Consider the following 19,500-nt stretch of genomic DNA (forward strand, 5'->3'; position numbering starts at 1 on the left):
TGGGATATTAAAGGGTGTGGGCAGTGAGGGGAGAGTGGGATTAGACTGGGTGGGATATTAAAGGGTGCGGGGAGTGAGGGGGAGAGTGGGATTAGACTGGGTGGGATATTAAAGGGTGCGGGGAGTGAGGGGGGGGGGTGTTGGATTAGACTGGGTGGGATATTAAAGGATGCGGGGAATGAGGGGGTGGGAGGGATTAGACTGGGTGGGATATTAAAGGGTGCGGGGAGTGAGGGGAGAGTGGGATTAGACTGGGTGGGATATTAACGGGTACTGGGAGTGAGGGGGGAGAGTGGGATTAGACTGGGTGGGATATTAAAGGGTGCGGGGAGTGAGGGGGAGAGTGGGATTAGACTGGGTGGGATATTAACGGGTGCGGGGAGTGAGGGGGAGAGAGGGGTTAGACTGGGTGGGATATTAAAGGGTGCGGGGAGGGGGAGAGTGGGATTAGACTGGGTGGGATATTAAAGGGTGCGGGGAGGGGGAGAGTGGGATTAGACTGGGTGGGATATTAAAGGGTGCGGGGAGGGGGAGAGTGGATTAGACTGGGTGGGATATTAAAGGGTGCGGGGAGGGGGAGAGTGGGATTAGACTGGGTGGGATATTAAAGGGTGCGGGGAGTGAGGGGGGAAGAGTGAGATTAGACTGGATGGGATATTAAAGGGTGAGGGGAGTGAGGAGTGAGAGTGGGGATTGACTGGGTGGGATATTAAAGGGTGAGGGGAGTGAGGGGGAGAGTGGGATTAGTCTGGGTGGGATATTAAAGGGTGCGGGGAGTGAGGGGGAGAGTGGGATTAGACTGGGTGGGATATTAAAGGGTGCAGGGAGTGAGGGGGAGAGCGGGATTAGACTGGGTGGGATATTGAAGGGTGAGGGGAGTGAGGGGGAGAGTGGGATTAGACTGGGTGGGATATTAAAGGGTGCGGGGAGTGAGGGGGAGAGTGGGATTAGACTGGGTGGGATATTAAAGGGTGAGGGGAGTGAGGGGGGAGAGTGGGGATTGACTGGGTGGGATATTAAAGGGTGTGGGGAGTGAGGGGGGAGTGGGATTAGACTGGGTGGGATATTAAAGGGTGCGGGGAGTGAGGGGACAGTGGATTAGACTGGGTGGGATATTAAAGGGTGAGGGGAGTGAGGGGGGAGAGTGGGATTAGACTGGGTGGGATATTAAAGGGTGCAGGGAGCGACCATGATGGGCAAACAACCCCCACCGCCACCTGTTGCTTCCAGGATTACCAGGGCGACCTTTGGGCCGTGCAAATTCACGGCGTTCCCATTTGGCCTTTAATGGAATGCTGCGAACATGATCGGGGAAGGCAAGCTGTCTGGGATGGCGGGGGGGGGGTGGCGGAAACGTTAACTGCCTGTCCCTGTCAAAGTTGTGAAGCTCTATTTTAATCACGAAGGCGTTCTGCATTCCTCCTCTAGCCTTGTCGGCCGCCCCCCCCCCCCCCCCCCCCCCCCCCCCCTCTCCCCAACGTTGAACTCAAAGGACCACATCGGAGTGCACAGCACCGAATCAGGCCATTCGGCCCAACCACTCCATGCTGGTTTTTCGAGTCCACTCAATCCTCCTACCAGCTTTCCCTGTCGAAAACTACTATCGTGACCCTCTATTACCCTCTCCCTCATGTCATCCAGCTTTCCTTACCCCTCAGGTCACTGAAAGGGGCAACACAGGTGGAGAAGGTAGTCAAGAAGGCATACGGCATGCTTGCCTTCATTGGCCGGGGCATTGAGTATAAGAATTGGCAAGTCATGTTGCAGCTGTATCGAACCTTAGTTAGGCCACACTTGGAGTATAGCGTTCAATTCTGGTCGCCACACTACCAGAAGGATGTGGAGGCTTTAGAGAGGGTGCAGAAGAGATTTACCAGGATGCTGCCTGGTACGGAGGGCATTAGCTATGAGGAGAGGTTGAATAAACTCGGTTTGTTCTCACTGGAACGACGGAGGTTGAGGGGCGACCTGATAGAGGTCTACAAAATTATGAGGGGCATAGACAGAGTGGATAGTCAGAGGCTTTTCCCCAGGGTAGAGGGGTCAATTACTAGGGGGCATAGGTTTAAGGTGCGAGGGGCAAGGTTTAGAGGAGATGTACGAGGCAAGGTTTTTACACAGAGGGTAGTGGGTGCCTGGAACTCGCTGCCGGAGGAGGTGGTGGGAGCAGAGACGATAGTGACGTTTAAGGGGCATCTTGACAAATACATGAAGAGGATGGGAACAGAGGGATACGGACCCAGGAAGTGTAGAAGATTTTAGTTTAGACGGGCAGCATGGTCGGCACAGGTTTGGAGGGCCGAAGGGCCTGTCCCTGTGCTGTACTTTTCTTTGTTCTTTGTAAATGCCGGGACACTAGCGTTCCTTCGATAGCTCAGATGGTAGAGCGGACGACTGTAAATGCCGCGACACTATTCACCCTGACCGCTCCCTGTGGGAGTGGGTTCCAGATTCGCACCTCGCTCTGGGGGGAAAAAAAGGTTCGCCCGAAATCCCAAGACCGCAGCCCCCGGGGCGCCCACCGGTCACGGGAAGTGACCATCTTATATCGACGGCGTAACAAGAGTGTTGACATGAGTATGGGGTCTTCTTATAAGCCTGTCTCCTCCGTAGTTGTTTTCTTGCTGTCTGTTGCGGGTCGGGGGCATGCGTGGCCTTTTTCAGTCTGCGCGAGTGTGGCCTGTGAGCCAGGCCTGTTTTACTACCGCACCTGCTTTCACAGTTATTACTGTTGGTGGTGAACTTCGATACTCATTTATACGAAAGAAGATCCTTCTTTTAAACAACGCAGTCAGCGACCTCCTTTAGTGTCTCACGTTGCCACGGGCGGCATCTAGTTTCTTCCCCACAAGCGGGATCAAAACCTTTCGCAATTTTGAAACGATCTCTAATTAGGTCATGCCCTCAGTTTTCCTATTTCCCCCCCAAGGAGAGCGAGAGATGCAGACGGAGAATCCTCTCCTGATCTGTCGACCCAGTTATTTCTGGTATGGTCACGGTAGAATCATAGAATTTACAGTGCAGAGGGAGGCCATTCGGCCCATCGAGCCTGCACCAGACCTTGGAAAGAGCACCCTACCCAAGGCCACACCTCCACCCTATCCTCATAATCCCACACAACCTTTTTTGTTTGGACACTAAGGGGCAATTTAGCACGGCCAATCGACCTAACCTGCACGTCTTTGGACACTAAGGGACAATTTAGCACGGCCAATCCACCTAACCTGAACATCTTTGAATACTAAGGGGCAATTTAGCACGGCCAATCCACCTAACCTGCACATCTTTGGACACTAAGGGGCAATTTAGCACAGCCAATCCACCTAACCTGCACATCTTTGGACACTAAGGGGCAATTTAGCATGGTCAATCAACCTAACCTGCACATCTTTGGACACTAAGGGGCAATTTAGCATGGCCAATCCACCTAACCTGTACATCTTTGGACACTAAGGGGCAATTTAGCACAGCCAATCCACCTAACCTGCACATCTTTGGACACTAAGGGGCAATTTAGCATGGCCAATCCACCTAACCTGTACATCTTTGGACACTAAGGGGCAATTTAGCACAGCCAATCCACCTAACCTGCACATCTTTGGACACTAAGGGGCAATTTAGCACGGCCAATCCACCTAACCTGCACATCTTTGAACACTAAGGGGCAATTTAGCACGGCCAATCCACCTAACCTGCACGTCTTTGGACTGTGGGAGGAAACCGGAGGACCCGGAGGGAACCCACGCACACACGGGGGAAACGTGCAGACTCCACACAGACAGTGCTAACCACTGTGCTACCATGTTGCCCAAAGGTCTTCTCTGCACCCCCCCCCCCCCTCCAGAGCCTCGATGGCCTTTTTAACAATATGGCGACCAGAACCTGCTCAGGTTTGGTCCAAGGAAGGTTCGATCCAGGTTTCGCACAACTTCCCGACCATTTCAATTGTGTCCCTCTGAAAAGAAAGTCTTGATTTCCTCCCCCCTCCCTTCCCCAGAAAGGAAAAATGGCGGTGAGCCTTACTGACCTTGAATCAACACTCGGTGTGGCTTCACCTGGCCGCCCGATGTGTCACCAATTTACCCCAACACACTCCTCTCCTGTCTGCTCTGCCCCCAAACTACAAACCCGCGCCTCACTTGCTCCGACAGACGTGTCATCGCCCGACTGCTACCTTGCTGGCGGCCCTCTTGTCCTCTCCTCCCCACCGCCATTTTGTGACGGTGCTCCGCCCGCGCGAGAGGACGACCGGGTGCAGGCGGCTACAGAAATTCAGACGTTCACTCACCTGCCACCCGTTGGAAATCTTCTGGTTGAAGATGCCAAACTCGTACCGGATGCCGTAACCGTAGGCAGCCAGGCCCAGTGTTGCCATGGAGTCCAGGAAGCAGGCTAGGCAGGGAGGGGAAGAGAGCTCGTCAGCCATTTGCATTATACGACCTGTCAATTAAACTTCACCCCTCCCCACACCGCAGTCGGCGCACAACACGATGTATTGCATTGATTTAAAAAGCAGTTTGGGACATCCCAAGGTGGTGGCAGGCTTTGTAGAAATGCAGGACATTCTCTAGGGTGGCAGAGATGCCAGAGGAGGCTTGTGGGGACAGTACTGTCACCTATCCCATCATCCTTCAAGGATATGGCTCCAACGGTGTCCAGAATTGGCTGCTCTAACGGGTAAGAACATAAGAACTAGGAGCAGGAGTCGGCCATCTGGCCCCTCGAGCCTGCTCCGCCATTCAATGAGATCATGGCTGATCTTTTGTGGACTCAGCTCCACTTTCTGGCCCGAACACCATAACCCTTAATCCCTTTATTCCTCAAAAAACTATCTATCTTTATCTTGAAAACATGTAATGAAGGAGCCTCAACTGCTTCACTGGGCAAGGAATTCCATAGATTCACAACCCTTTGGGTGAAGAAGTTCCTCCTAAACTCAGTCCTAAATCTTCTTCCCCTTATTTTGAGGCTACGTCCCCGAGTTCTGCTTTCACCCGCCAGTGGAAACAACCTGCCCGCATCTATCATATCTATTCCCTTCATTATTTTATATGTTTCCATAAGATTCCCCCCTCATCCTTCTAAATTCCAACAAGTACAGTCCCAGTCTACTCACCCTCTCCTCGTAATCCAACCCCTTCAGCTCGGGGATTAACCTAGTGAATCTCCTCTGCACACCCTCCAGTGCCAGTACGTCCTTTCTCAAGTAAGGAGACCAAAACTGAACACAATACTCCAAGTGTGGCCTCACTAACACCTTATACAATTGCAACATAACCTCCCTAGTCTTAAACTCCATCCCTCTAGCAATGAAGGACAAAATTCCATTCGCCTTCTTAATCACCTGTTGCATCTGCAAACCAACTTTCTGTGACTCATGCACTAGCACACCCAGGTCTCTCTGCACAGCGGCATGCTTTAATATTTTATTTAAATAATAATCCCGTTTGCTGTTATTCCTACCAAAATGGATAACCTCACATTTGTCAACATTGTATTCCATCTGCCAGACCCGAGCCCATTCACTTAACCTATCCAAATCCCTCTGCAGACTTCCAGTATCCTCGGCACTTTTTGCTTTACGGGAGTCTTACTGAGAACAATTACAGCAGCCCACTCACACACTCACCCATACACACACTCACACACTCACCCATACACACCGCATGCACACACTCACCCACCCACTCACCCACCCATACACACCGCATGCACTCACACACCCACCCATACACACACTCACCCACCCATACACCCACTCACACACTCACCCATACACACACTCACACACTCACCCACCCATACACCCACTCACACACTCACCCATACACACCGCATGCACACACTCACCCACCCATACACACCGCATGCACACACTCACCCACCCATGCACACACTCACACACTCACCCATACACACCGCATGCACACACTCACCCACCCACTCACCCACCCATACACACCTCATGCACACACTCACCCACCCATACACACACTCACCCACCCATACACACCGCATGCACACACTCACCCACCCATACACACCGCATGCACACACTCACCCACCCATACACACCGCATGCACACACTCACCCACCCATACACACTGCACGCACACACACACTCACCCACCCATACACACTGCATGCACACACTCACCCACCCATACACACTGCATGCACACACTCACCCACCCATACCCACCCATACACACACTCACCCACCCATACACACCGCATGCACACTCACCCACCCATACACACCGCATGCACACACTCACCCACCCATACACACTGCATGCACACACTCACCTACACACTGCATGCACACACTCACCCACCCATACACACTGCACGCACACACTCACCCACCCACCCATACACACCGCATGCACACACTCACCCACCCATACACACACTCACCCACCCATACACACTGCACGCACACACTCACCCACACACACCGCATGCACACACTCACCCACCCATACATACACTCACCCACCCATACACACCGCATGCACACACTCACCCACCCATACATACACTCACCCACCCATACACACCGCATGCACACACACACTCACACACCCTCAAATCTATACAGTGCAGGAGGCTATTCATAACAATCGTGTCTGCACTGCACTCTACCTCGGCCCTATCCCTGTAACCCCAGCTAACCTGCACATCTTTGGGCTGCGGTGGGAAACTGGAACACCCGGAGGAAACCCACGCAGACACGGGGAGAACGTACACACGCACACATGTGGGGCTGGATGGCCCAGTGAGAGGGGTGCCGCCAACAGAAATGGGGGCCCTCAGCTGAATGGGGAAGGGAACGCTGCCGAAACTGGCGCCAAGCCGCGGGAGGGGGCTACTCACCCGCCAGTCGGCCGAGACCCCCATTGCCAAGGCCGGCATCTTCCTCGATCTCTTCCAGCTCCTCCATGTCCAGACCCAGCTGCAGAAGGAAGTGAAAGTAGTAAGCAAGGCGCTATCCCGACCCTGACAGGCCGGAAATGCTGGAAGAGTGGGGCTGCGGGACTGGGGTTTTACGCAGCAGGACGGTCCCAGGCTCGGTGTCCGGCCCATGCAGGGGGCGCGACAATTGGCCGGAACACCACCAAGGGATGGGGGGGGGGGTTAACACGAACGCGCCAGCGCCTCCGACTGGTGCTACCTCCGCACAACGGAGGACGTTAGGGGGCACCGGGGAGAAACGGGGAAATTTGGGCAGTTCTAGGATACGGAACAGGTTGGGAAAGCGGAGGAGTACAAAGCAGGGGTTAAAAACGGACGAAATGGCAGAGGTCGCTCCCGAATGACCCACAATGTTAAAGTTCATCTTCAGCCTGACTCGAGTGTCAAATTAAGAGGGAGCAGGGGGGGGGGGTGCAGGGGAGAGGGACTGTAATGGGAGACGGTGCTCAAACAGCTGCAGGCGATTTTGTGACGACTCAGTCGGCCAGCTAAATGTCACGGTTCCTCAGAACTCAGCCCAGGGCCTGGTTAGCTCAGTCACCCAACCCGCCCGGCCTGTCAGTCGTTGACGCATTGCACCGAAGCCTATTAAAGTGACTCGTCCCGACCGAGGGGTGTCTGGTGACGGCAGGCTTCGGGAACCCTCGCCCACTGGAGACTCTTCAGGTTTCTTCAGGCTGGATTAGGGTTGGGTGGGGAGGAATGTGGGGTGGAGCGGGGGTGGTGCGAAAAGAAGTGGGGAGGCTCCAGATGCAGATAGGGGCTCGACTGCAGTTGCGTTGGAGATTAACAAGAGCCCGCGGAGCCAATGGACATAACTGGGAGGCAGGGGTAAAAGGGATCCCACAGAAGGGATCAGGAGAAGCAATACAGACTTCCTGGCATAGTTTCAGAGAGCGTGCGGGGGGGGGCTGAGATCCTTGGGTATCCATACATCTTTGAAAAGTGGCAAGATACATTGAGGGAGCTTGCATGGGACCTTGCACTTCATAAGTAGAGGAGTTATGCAGTTTGGGAAGAATGTTGCCAGAAAAGGTGGTAATATGTGGAATTCGGGGGGAGAGGAGTAGTGTTCCATTATACAAGGTAAGGTTGGGCAGCACGGCGGCACAGTGGTTAGCATTGCTGCCTACGCCGCTGAGGTCCCGGGTTCGAATCCCGGCCCTGGGTCACTGTCCGTGTGGAGTTTGCACATTCTCCCCATGTCTGCGTGGGTTTCAACCCAAAAGATGTGCAGGATAGGTGAATTGGCCATGCTAAATTGCCCCTTAATTGGAAAAGGTAATTGGGTACTCTAAATTTATTTTTTTTTTAAATAAAAAAATATATAAGGAAAGGTTGGGGTAGCACAAGTGGCTAGCACTGTGGCTTCACAGCGCCAGGGTCCCAGGTTCAATTCCCCGCTGGGTCACTGTCTGAGCGGAGTCTGCATGTTCTCCGTGTCTGCTCCGGGTGCTCCAGTTTCCTCCCACAGTCCAAAGGTGTGCAGGTTGGGTGGATTGGCCGTGCTAAATTGCCCCTTCGTGTCCAAAGATGTGCAGGTTAGGTGGATTGGCCGTGCTAAATTGCCCCTTCGTGTCCAAAGATGTGCAGGTTGGGTGGATTGGCCGTGCTAAATTGCCCCTTCGTGTCCAAAGATGTGCAGGTTAGGTGGACTGGCCGTGCTAAATTGCCCTCAGTGACCAAAATAGGTTTGGAGGGGTTATTGGGTTACGGGGATAGGGTGGAAGTGAGGGCTTAAGTGGGACGGTGCAGACTCGATGGGCCGAATGGCCTCGTTCTGCACTGTATGTTCTTTATGAAGCACTGTTTCGGCCCCAAAACTACAGTATTGGGCCCAGTTCTTGGACCCAAACTTCAGGGACGAGGGGATTTTAGCTCCGAGGTTCAGGTTGGAGAAGCCGGGGTTTATTCCCAATGGAGGGAAGGAGATTGGGGGGAGGGGTGGATGGCCATTCGAGGGGGATACAGTGAAGGGGGTGGGGGGGGGGAAGATGGGACTGACTGGATTAGCGTTGAGAGACCCCATGCCAAGGGGCAACATTTGAACACAATGTGCAGGACAGGAGTGACATGGATACACCGATCAAACAGTGCGAGAACTTTGAGGATCGAGGGATGGAGGTGCAGCAGGTCAGGGATGTGAGTTGAGGGGTCGGGGGGAGCAGTGTTACGGCGCCCAGCTACCCCCCTGGGTCACTTACCTGATAGATGGCTTCGTCGCAGGCGTTCTGTAGACCCAGGTTCACCATGGTGTTCTGCAGCGTGCGGCCCATGTAGAACTCCAGGGACAGGTAATAGATACGCTGCAGAGTGGCAGAGGGAGACAGCGACAGAGAAGGAACGTCAGTCAGTGGTCTCGGCCGACAAATAGCAGGAAAAACAGACAGCAAGGACAAGGAAGAGGATGGAACGGTTTCCGGCTTGAGGCCGGGTCAGGATCACCCTGAAATGATAGGGGTTAAATTAGCAGGGTGGGTCGCACAGACGAGGCTGATTCTCCCTCGAGTAGAATCACAGAATGAAGTTATTAGGCCCATTGAGTCTGCACCGACTCTTTGAAGGATCACTCTGCCCATGTCCATCTCCCCATCCATCCCACAACCCTATAGTCTAGCCTGAACATCCTTTGAGCTCCAAGGGGCAATTAAGTCCGGCCCATCCACAAATACACCCCACCAGTACTGTATCCCAGTGTTATACAGTGACAGACCCGTCCCCACCAGTACTGTACCCCAGTGTTATACAGTGACAGACCCGTCCCCACCAGTACTGTACCCCAGTGTTATACAGCGACAGACCCGTCCCCACCAGTACTGTACCCCAGTGTTATACAGTGACAGACCCGTCCCCACCAGTACTGTACCCCAGTGTTATACAGTGACAGACCCGTCCCCACCAGTATTGTACCCCAGTGTAATACAGTGACAGACCCGTCCCCACCAGTACTGTACCCCAGTGTTATACAGTGACAGACCCCGTTCCCACCAGTACTGTACCCCAGTGTTATACAGTGACAGACCCGTTCCCACCAGTACTGTACCCCAGTGTTATACAGTGACAGACCCGTCCCCACCAGTACTGTACCCCAGTGTTATACAGTGACAGACCCGTTCCCACCAGTACTGTACCCCAGTGTTATACAGTGACAGACCCGTCCCCACCAGTACTGTACCCCAGAGTTATACAGAGACAGACCCGTCCCCACCAGTACTGTATCCCAGTGTTATACAGTGACAGACCCGTCCCCACCAGTACTGTACCCCAGTGTTATACAGTGACAGACCCGTCCCCACCAGTACTGTACCCCAGTGTTATAGTGACAGACCCTTCCCCACCAGTACTGTACCCCAGTGTTATACAGTGACAGACCCGTCCCCACCAGCACTTCATCCCAGTGCTATACAGTGACAGACCCGTCCCCACCAGTACTGTACCCTAGTGTTATACAGAGACAGACCCGTCCCCACCAGTACTGTACCCCAGTGTTATACAGAGACAGACCCATCCCCACCAGTACTGTATCCCAGTGTTATACAGTGACAGACCCGTCCCCACCAGCACTGTACCCCAGTGTTATACAGTGACAGACCCGTCCCCACCAGTACTGTACCCCAGTGTTATACAGCGACAGACCCGTCCCCACCAGTACTGTACCCCAGTGTTATACAGTGACAGACCCCGTTCCCACCAGTACTGTACCCCAGTGTTATACAGTGACAGACCCGTTCCCACCAGTACTGTACCCCAGTGTTATACAGTGACAGACCCGTCCCCACCAGTACTGTACCCCAGTGTTATACAGTGACAGACCCGTTCCCACCAGTACTGTACCCCAGTGTTATACAGTGACAGACCCGTCCCCACCAGTACTGTACCCCAGAGTTATACAGTGACAGACCCGTCCCCACCAGTACTGTATCCCAGTGTTATACAGTGACAGACCCGTCCCCACCAGTACTGTACCCCAGTGTTATACAGTGACAGACCCGTCCCCACCAGTACTGTACCCCAGTGTTATACAGTGACAGACCCGTCCCCACCAGCACTTCATCCCAGTGTTATACAGTGACAGACCTGTCCCCACCAGTACTGTACCCCAGTGTTATACAGTGACAGACCCGTCCCCACCAGTACTGTACCCCAGTGTTATACAGTGACAGACCCGTCCCCACCAGCACTTCATCCCAGTGTTATACGGTGACATACCCACCCCCACCAGTACTGTACCCCAGTGTTATACAGTGACAGACCCGTCCCCACCAGTACTGTACCCCAGTGTTATACAGTGACAGACCCATCCCTACCAGTACTGTACCCCAGTGTTATACAGTGACAGACCCGTCCCCACCAGTACTGTACCCCAGTGTTATACAGTGACAGACCCGCCCCACCAGTGCTGTACCCCAGTGTTATACACTGACAGACCCGTCCCCACCAGTACTGTACCCCAGTGTTATACAGTGACAGACCCGTCTCCACCAGTACTGGACCCCAGTGTTATAAAGTGACGGACCCGTCCCCAACAATACTGCACCCCAGTGTTATACAGTGACAGACCCGTCCCCACCAGCACTGTATCCCAGTGTTATACAGCGAGACCCATCCCCACCAGTATTATACCCGTGTTATACAGTGACAGACCCATCCCCACCAGTACTGTACCCCAGTGTTATACAGTGACAGACCCGTCCCCACCAGTACTATACCCCAGTGTTATACAGTGACAGACCCGTCCCCACCAGTACTGTACTCCAGTGTTATACAGTGACAGATCCTTCCCCACCAGTACTGTACCCCAGTGTTATACAGTGACAGACCCGTACCCACCAGTACTGTACCCCAGTGTTATACAGTGACAGACCCGTCCCCACCAGTACTGTACCCAGTGTTACACACTGACAGACCCGTCCCCACCAGTACTGTACCCCAGTGTTATACAGTGACAGACCCACCCCCACCAGTACTGTACCCAGTGTTATACAGTGACAGACCCGTCCCCACCAGTACTGTACCCCAGTGTTATACAGTGACAGACCCATCCCCACCAGTACTGTACCCAGTGTTATACAGTGACAGACCCATCCCACCAGTACTGTACCCCAGTGTTATACAGTGACAGACCCGTCCCCACCAGTACTGTACCCCAGTGTTATACAGTGACAGACCCGTCCCCACCAGTACTGTACCCAGTGTTATACAGTGACAGACCCGTCCCCACCAGTACTGTACCCCAGTGTTATACAGTGACAGACCCACCCCCACCAGTACTGTACCCCAGTGTTATACAGTGACAGACCCGTCCCCACCAGTACTGTACCCCAGTGTTATACAGTGACAGACCCATCCCCACCAGTACTGTACCCCAGTGTTATACAGTGACAGACCCATCCCCACCAGTACTGTACCCCAGTGTTATACAGTGACAGACCCGTCCCCACCAGTACTGTACCCCAGTGTTATACAGTGACAGACCCGTCCCCACCAGTACTGTACCCCAGTGTTATACAGTGACAGATCCAACCCCACCAGTACTGTACCCCAGTGTTATACAGTGACAGACCCGTCCCCACCAGTACTATACCCCAGTGTTATGACATGGTTAGGAATGAAGGACGGGAACGCAGACATCTTTCCCTCGTTAATTTTTTTCCGCAGTGAGAATTGCTTTCACGGGATTTGAAATAAAGGAGGGTCGGCCAAGGGTGGGGTGGGGGGGGGGGGGGGGGGGGGTAGTGAAGAGCGGCTGGCTGTATTTATTTATTGCACACGGTTGCTGTGGAGATTTTCCATCTGCCCCAAACACTAATGTTTCGGAGCCTTTCGCATGACGCGATAATCCACTCGCTCAGGAATGCCAAACAGAACTGGGTCCGTTTTGACTTCAGCTGCAGCATGTGTCTGGCGAGCCGTGTATGGGCGCTTGCTGCTGCCCGATGTATCATCAGGATGAGGCCTGTGTGGGGGGGAGGGGGGGGAGCCTCGATCTGCAAGCCTGCAAGCATCAGCTTTGGCCGGTTTTAATCTGCCTGACCTGAAGACTGGAACATAAATGTTTAGATTGGAAAAGGGCAGCTCGAACTCTCCACATTCCCAGAGCTTTTGTGCACGCTGGGGGGGGGGGGGGGGGGAGCATTTAAAGTGGAGAAGGAACGGTCTGGGTTTTCCTGCATCGCTGACAGATTCTGTTGGGATTGGCATTAAACAGGAGATTATAGACGCATGCGATGAAGGAACGTGGGCGATTTTAATCTGCTTACAGATCGAGTAAATCAAATTAGCCGCAATACCGTGGAGGAGGAATTCCTGGGAGTGTTTTTCATCGAATTTACAGTGCAGAAGGAGGCCATTCGGCCCATTGAGTCTGCACCGGCCCTTGGAAAGAGCACCCTACTTGAGCCCACACCTCCACCCTGTCCCTGTAACCCCACCTCACCTTTTTGACACAAGGGCAATTTAGCACGGCCAATCCACCTAACCTGCACGTCTTTGGACTGTGGGAGGAAACCGGAGCAGCCGGAGGAAACCCACGCAGACACGGGGAGGACGTGCAGACTCCGCACAGACAGTGACCCAAGCCGGGAATCGAACCCGGGATCCATGAGCTGTGAAACAATTGTACAAACCACTTATTTCCCCAGGGTAGAGGGGTCAATCACTGGGGGGGCATAGGTTTAAGGGGCGAGGTGCAAGATTTAGAGGACATGTACGAAGCAAGTTTTTTTTAAAAACACAGAGTGTAGTGGGTGCCTGGAATTCGCTGCCGGAGGAGGTGGTGGAAGCAGGGACGATAGTGACATTTAAGGGGCATCTTGACAAATACATGAATAGGATGGGAATAGAGGGATACGGACCCCGGAATTGTAGAAGGTTTTAGTTTAGACGGGCAGCATGGTCGGCACGGGTGTTGGAGGGTCGAAGGGCCTGTTCCTGTGCTGTACTTTCCTTTGTTCACTATGCTACTGTGCCTGCGTGGGGTTCGTCCGGGTGCTCTGGTTTCCTCCCACAGTCCAAAGACGTGCGGGTTGGGTGGACTGGCGGTGCTAAATTGTCCTTTAGTGTCCAAAGGGTTAGGTGGGGTGACAGGGCCTGGCTGGGGTGGTCTTTCAGAGGGTCGGTGCAGACTAAAAGGGCCGAATGGCCTCCTCTTGAACTGCAGGGATTGTCCAGAATATATTCGATCAGCCATGATCATGTTGAATGGCGGAGAAGGCGAGTGGGATTGAATGGCTCCTGCTTCATGTTAGAAAGTCCTTCTCATCCTCATTGCAACTCAGTGTTTAACTCAAGGTTTAATCTCCAAATCTAAATAGTTCCATTGCACCATGACAGAACTGGGCAACTCGACCCGGCTTCTGCTGCATCTTTATTCTTCAGATACACACAGGGCGATCGTTCTGCCGACTACCCAAGGAGAGGGGCCGGCCGCAAATCACTACCAGCCAAAAAGTGGACTGGACCCAGCCACATTAATACTATGGCTACCAGAGCGGGTCAGAGGCTGGGAATCCTGCGGAGAGTAACTCACCTCCTGACCCCCCCCAAAGCCAGCCCACCATCTACAAGGACACAAGTCAGGAGTGTGAGGGACTCTCCACTCGCCTGGATGAGCGCGGCTCCCAACAATACTCGAGAAGCTCGACACCATCCAGGACAAAGCAGCCCCGCTCGATCGACACGCTAACCACAAACATTCACCCCCCCCCCCCCCCCCCCCCGACGCACAGCGGCAGCCGTGCGCACCGTCTACAAGACGCCCCGCAGCCACTCGCTCCTTCGACAGCACCTTCCAAACCCGCCACCTCTACCGTCTAGAAGGACGAGGGCAGCAGCAGATGCACGGGGAACACCCCCGCCTGCAAGTTCCCCCCCCTCCGAGCCGCTCGCCATCCCGACTCGGAAATATATCGGCCGTTCCTTCACTGTGGCTGGGGTCAGAATCCTGGGAACTCCCTCCCTAACAGCACGGTGGGTGTACCTACACCACACGGGGACTGCGGCGGGTTCAAGATGGCGGCTCACCCGCCACCTTCTCCAGGGGCAATTAGGGACGGGTGGCAAATACTGGGACTATCTGGCGACGCCCACATCCCGTGAAGGAATTAAGTGGGAATTTAAGGAGACTATTCAGCCCCTCGATTCTGTTTCATCCACAATCAGATCATGGCCGGTTAACATCCACACCATTACCTCGCTTCCCTTATCGAACAGAAAATGATCAATAGCAGACTTTGGTTTTTAATGTCCTCCAGTTTCATTAGCTTTTTTTTTTTAAATAGTGTGCGGCAGTTGGAAAGAGACTGGTCACCTCCCCCCCCACACCAGAGGAGATAGTTTCTCTATCAACCGCACACAGGATAATTGTGCTGAAGGACAGAGGGGAAGCGGAGTGGAAAATGAGCTTTTCAACCTTGGAAAATAGCAACAGGAGAGATCGCAAATCTGCCACATTTCCTCAGTCTCTACAGGATGGAGATATCTGTACACTGACTGGTGTCTCTCGGTCCTCTCTCCCTCAGGGAGATATCTGTACACAGACTGGTGTCTCTCGGTCCCCTCTCCGTCTCTGGGAGATATCTGTACACTGACTGGCGTCTCTCAGTCCCCTCTCCGTCTCTGGGAGATATCTGTACACTGACTGGTGTCTCTCAGTCCCCTCTCCGTCTCAGGGAGATATCTGTACACTGACTGGTGTCTCTCACTCCCCTCTCTCTCTCTCAGGGAGATATCTGTACACTGACTGGTGTCTCTCGGTCCCCTCTCTCTCAGGGAGATATCTGTACACTGACTGGTGTCTCTCAGTCCCCTCTCTCTCTCAGGGAGATATCTGTACACTGACTGGTGTCTCTCAGTCCCCTCTCCGTCTCAGGGAGATATCTGTACACTGACTGGTGTCTCTCACTCCCCTCTCTCTCTCTCTCTGGGAGATATCTGTACACTGACTGGCGTCTCTCAGTCCCCTCTCCGTCTCAGGGAGATATCTGTACACTGACTGGTGTCTCTCACTCCCCTCTCTCTCTCTGGGAGATATCTGTACACTGACTGCTGTCTCTCAGTCCACTCTCTCTCAGGGAGATATCTGTACACTGACTGGTGTCTCTCAGTCCCCTCTCTCTCTCAGGGAGATATCTATACACTGACTGGTGTCTCTCAGTCCCCTCTCTCTCTCAGGGAGATATCTGTACACTGACTGGTGTCTCTCGGTCCCCTCTCTCCTCAGGGAGATATCTGTACACTGACTGGTGTCTCTCAGTCCCCTCTCTCTCTCAGGGAGATATCTGTACACTGACTGGTGTCTCTCAGTCCCCTCTCTCCCTCAGGGAGATATCTGTACACTGACTGGTGTCTCTCGGTCCCCTCTCTCTCAGGGAGATATCTGTACACTGACTGGTGTCGCTCAGTCCCCTCTCTCTCAGGGAGATATCTGTACACTGACTGGTGTCTCTCAGTCCCCTCGCTCCCTCAGGGAGATATCTGTACACAGACTGGTGTCTCTCGGTCCCCTCTCTCTCAGGGAGATATCTCTACACGGACTGGTGTCTCTCAGTCCCCTCTCTCTCTCAGGGAGATATCTGTACACTGACTGGTGTCTCTCAGTCCCCTCTCTCCCTCAGGGAGATATCTGTACACTGACTGGTGTCTCTCAGTCCCCTCTCTCTCAGGGAGATATCGGTACACTGACTGGTGTCTCTCAGTCTCCTCTCTCTCAGGGAGATATCTGTACACAGACTGGTGTCTCTCAGTCCCCTCTCTCTCTCTCTCTCAGGGAGATCTCTGTACACTGACTGGTGTCTCTCAGTTCCCTCTCTCTCTCAGGGAGATATCTGTACACTGACTGGTGTCTCTCAGTCCCCCTCAGGGAGATATCTATACACTGACTGGTGTCTCTCAGTCCCCTCTCTCTCTCAGGGAGATATCTGTACACTGACTGCTGTCTCTCAGTCCCCTCTCTCTCTCTCTCTCTCTCAGGGAGATATCGGTACACTGACTGGTGTCTCTCAGTCCCCCCTCTCTCTCAGGGAGATATCGGTACACTGACTGGTGTCTCTCAGTCCCCTCTCTCAGGGAGATATTGGTACACTGACTGGTGTCTCTCAGTCCCCTCTCTCAGGGAGCTATCTGTACACTGACTGGCGTCTCTCAGTCCCCTCTCTCAGGGAGATATCTGTACACTGTCTGCTGTCTCAGACCCTTCTCTCCCTCAGGGAGATATCTGCACACTGACTGGTGTCTCTCAGTCCCCTCTCTCTCTCAGGGAGATATCTGTACACTGACTGGTATCTCTCAGTCTCCTCTCTCTCTCAGGGAGATATCTGTACACTGACTGCTGTCTCTCAGTCCCCTCTCTCTCTCAGGGAGATACCTGTACACTGACTGCTGTCTCTCAGTCCCCTCTCTCTCAGGGAGATATCTGTACACTGACTGCTGTCTCTCAGTCCCCTCTCTCTCTCGGAGATATCTGTACACTGACTGGTGTCTCTCTGTCCTCTCTTTCTCAGGGAGATATCTGTACACTGACTGGTGTCTCTCAGTCCCCTCTCCGTCTCAGGGAGATATCTGTACACTGACTGGTGTCTCTCGGTCCCCTCTCTCTCTCAGGGAGATATCTGTACACTGACGTGTCTCTCGGTCCCCTCTTGCTCACTGGAGAAAATCTGTACACTGACCAGTGTCACTCAGATCCCTCTCTCTCTGGGTCTCAGACCCGTTGCTCTGGGGAATATCTGTGCACTGGGACTGTTTGGATAGAATTCAGCTCGACTATTATGGGAATTACAACCTCCATTTTCCTTAATGCAAAGTGCATTTCTGGCAACCAGCAGACATGGCCAATTAAACCCTAAGTCAGCTTAAGAGCCGAGCTGCGTTTTGACAAATGCCGTTCTGGGAAAAGGCTGTCATGGCTATGGTATTTTGCTCTTGCCCGCAGAGTTTTAGTTTACAATACGCGGGCGGCTGAGGAATCCGTCATCAGGGATTTGCGCTGGAGGGACTGGTTTTACCCTGGCGGTGTTCCCGTCGCGGGAGAGTGGGCCACAGGCTCGGAAATGGAAACCGGGAGGGAGGGGTTCGGTTGGGGTGGGGGGGGGGGGGGTCACTCCAGGAAGTGGCAACAATACCAAAGCCACCATAGGCACCTCAACTCAAGGAAGTATTGGGCCCAGTTCCGGTCTGCACACTTTCTGGAGGATGCGAGGGTCCTCGAGTGAGAGGGAGGCCGGGAGGGAGACTTCCCCAGACCGGTTCCGGGGATGAGGGGGATCTTAGATCCCAAGGTTAGGGAGCCAGCCTCCTTGGCTTTACAGACAGCTGGCTGGGGCCTCTTTCTGTGATGTAAACGACTCCCGTAATTCACAGCGAGGGAGCCCTCCCAGGTGCCCTCAACATTCAGCCACCCTCAGTAAAAGCAGACGACCACACTGCTGTTAGTGGGATCCTCCTGTGCACCGACTTGTTGCCACATTTTCTACAACAGCGTCCTTGGGCTTTATAGCGTGCCAGCAAGGCTCAGGGTAGAACATAGAAGATTACAGCGCAGTACAGGCCCTTCGGCCCTCGATGTTGCGCCGTCCTGTGAAACCCCTCTAAAGCCCATCTACACTATTCCCTTATCGTCCATATGCCTATCCAATGACCATTTGAATGCCCTTAGTGTTGGCGAGTCCACTACTGTTGCAGGCAGGGCATTCCACGCCCTTACTACTCTCTGTGTAAAGAACCTACCTCTGACATCTGTCCTATATCTATCTCCCCTCAATTTAAAGCTACGTCCCCTCGTGCTGGACATCACCATCCGAGGAAAAAGGCTCTCACTGTCCACCCTATCTAATCCTCTGATCATCTTGTATGCCTCAATTAAGTCACCTCTTAACCTTCTTCTCTCTAACGAAAACAACCTCAAGTCCATCAGCCTTCCCTCATAAGATTTTCCCTCCATACCAGGCATCATCCTGGTAAATCTCCTCTGCACCCTTTCCAAAGCTTCCATATCCTTCCTATAATGCGGCGACCAGAACTGCATGCAATACTCCAAATGCGGCCGCACCAGAGTTTTGTACAACTGCAACATGACCTCATGGCTCCGAAACTCAATCCCTCTACCAATAAAAGCTGACACACCGGTGATCAGTCATTGGAGCAGGAGGAGGCCATTCGGCCCCTCCAGCCCATTCCACCAATTAGATTGTGATCAATTTGCATTGTAGCCACCTTGTCCATCCTGGAAGGCAGCCTTTGGCTCAATCGCAAACCAACATTCTCAGGTCCGAGTATCCACAAATCCGTGAATAACCAAACCTCATCGAGCTTTAGCACGGGACGTCTGTGACCCCCCCCCCCCCCCCCCCCCCCCCCCCACCCCACCCACCCCACCCCGGGGCCCCTCACGCACCTCGCCCAACCGCAGTTCTGAACCTAACTCAACCCAAGGCGATGCGAGGACAGATGGTCAGAGAGGTGGAGAGGGAAAGGGCGAGGGAATTCCAAAGCTTAGCGCCCCCAAGCAGCTGACGGCACGGCCA

General features: G+C 53.6%; 1 protein-coding gene across 1 annotated transcript; it reads right to left on the reverse strand.

Moving 5' to 3' along the window:
- Positions 1-4,156: 4,156 nt before the first annotated feature.
- On the reverse strand, positions 4,157-9,331 carry LOC119958836 (glycogen phosphorylase, brain form-like). Its single transcript, XM_038787340.1, has 3 exons — positions 9,184-9,331; positions 6,881-6,959; positions 4,157-4,392 (listed from the first exon to the last, which is right to left on the reverse strand). The coding sequence occupies exons 1-3, from the start codon at positions 9,253-9,255 to the stop codon at positions 4,157-4,159; spliced, it is 387 nt and encodes a 128-aa protein (XP_038643268.1). The 5' UTR covers positions 9,256-9,331.
- Positions 9,332-19,500: the final 10,169 nt, after the last annotated feature.

This window comes from Scyliorhinus canicula, chromosome 31 (assembly GCF_902713615.1).
Source record: "Scyliorhinus canicula chromosome 31, sScyCan1.1, whole genome shotgun sequence".
NCBI classification, from domain to species: Eukaryota; Metazoa; Chordata; class Chondrichthyes; order Carcharhiniformes; family Scyliorhinidae; genus Scyliorhinus; species Scyliorhinus canicula.

Excerpts from the sequence above, each read along its gene's own strand:
- LOC119958836 (XM_038787340.1), bottom strand. The coding sequence starts at position 9,255 with ATGGGCCGCACGCTGCAGAACACCATGGTGAACCTGGGTCTACAGAAC. Across the intron at positions 6,960-9,183 it reads GCGACGAAGCCATCTATCAG|CTGGGTCTGGACATGGAGGA; the intron begins GTAAGTGACCCA and ends TTCCTTCTGCAG. Across the intron at positions 4,393-6,880 it reads GGGTCTCGGCCGACTGGCGG|CCTGCTTCCTGGACTCCATG; the intron begins GTGAGTAGCCCC and ends CTCCCTGCCTAG.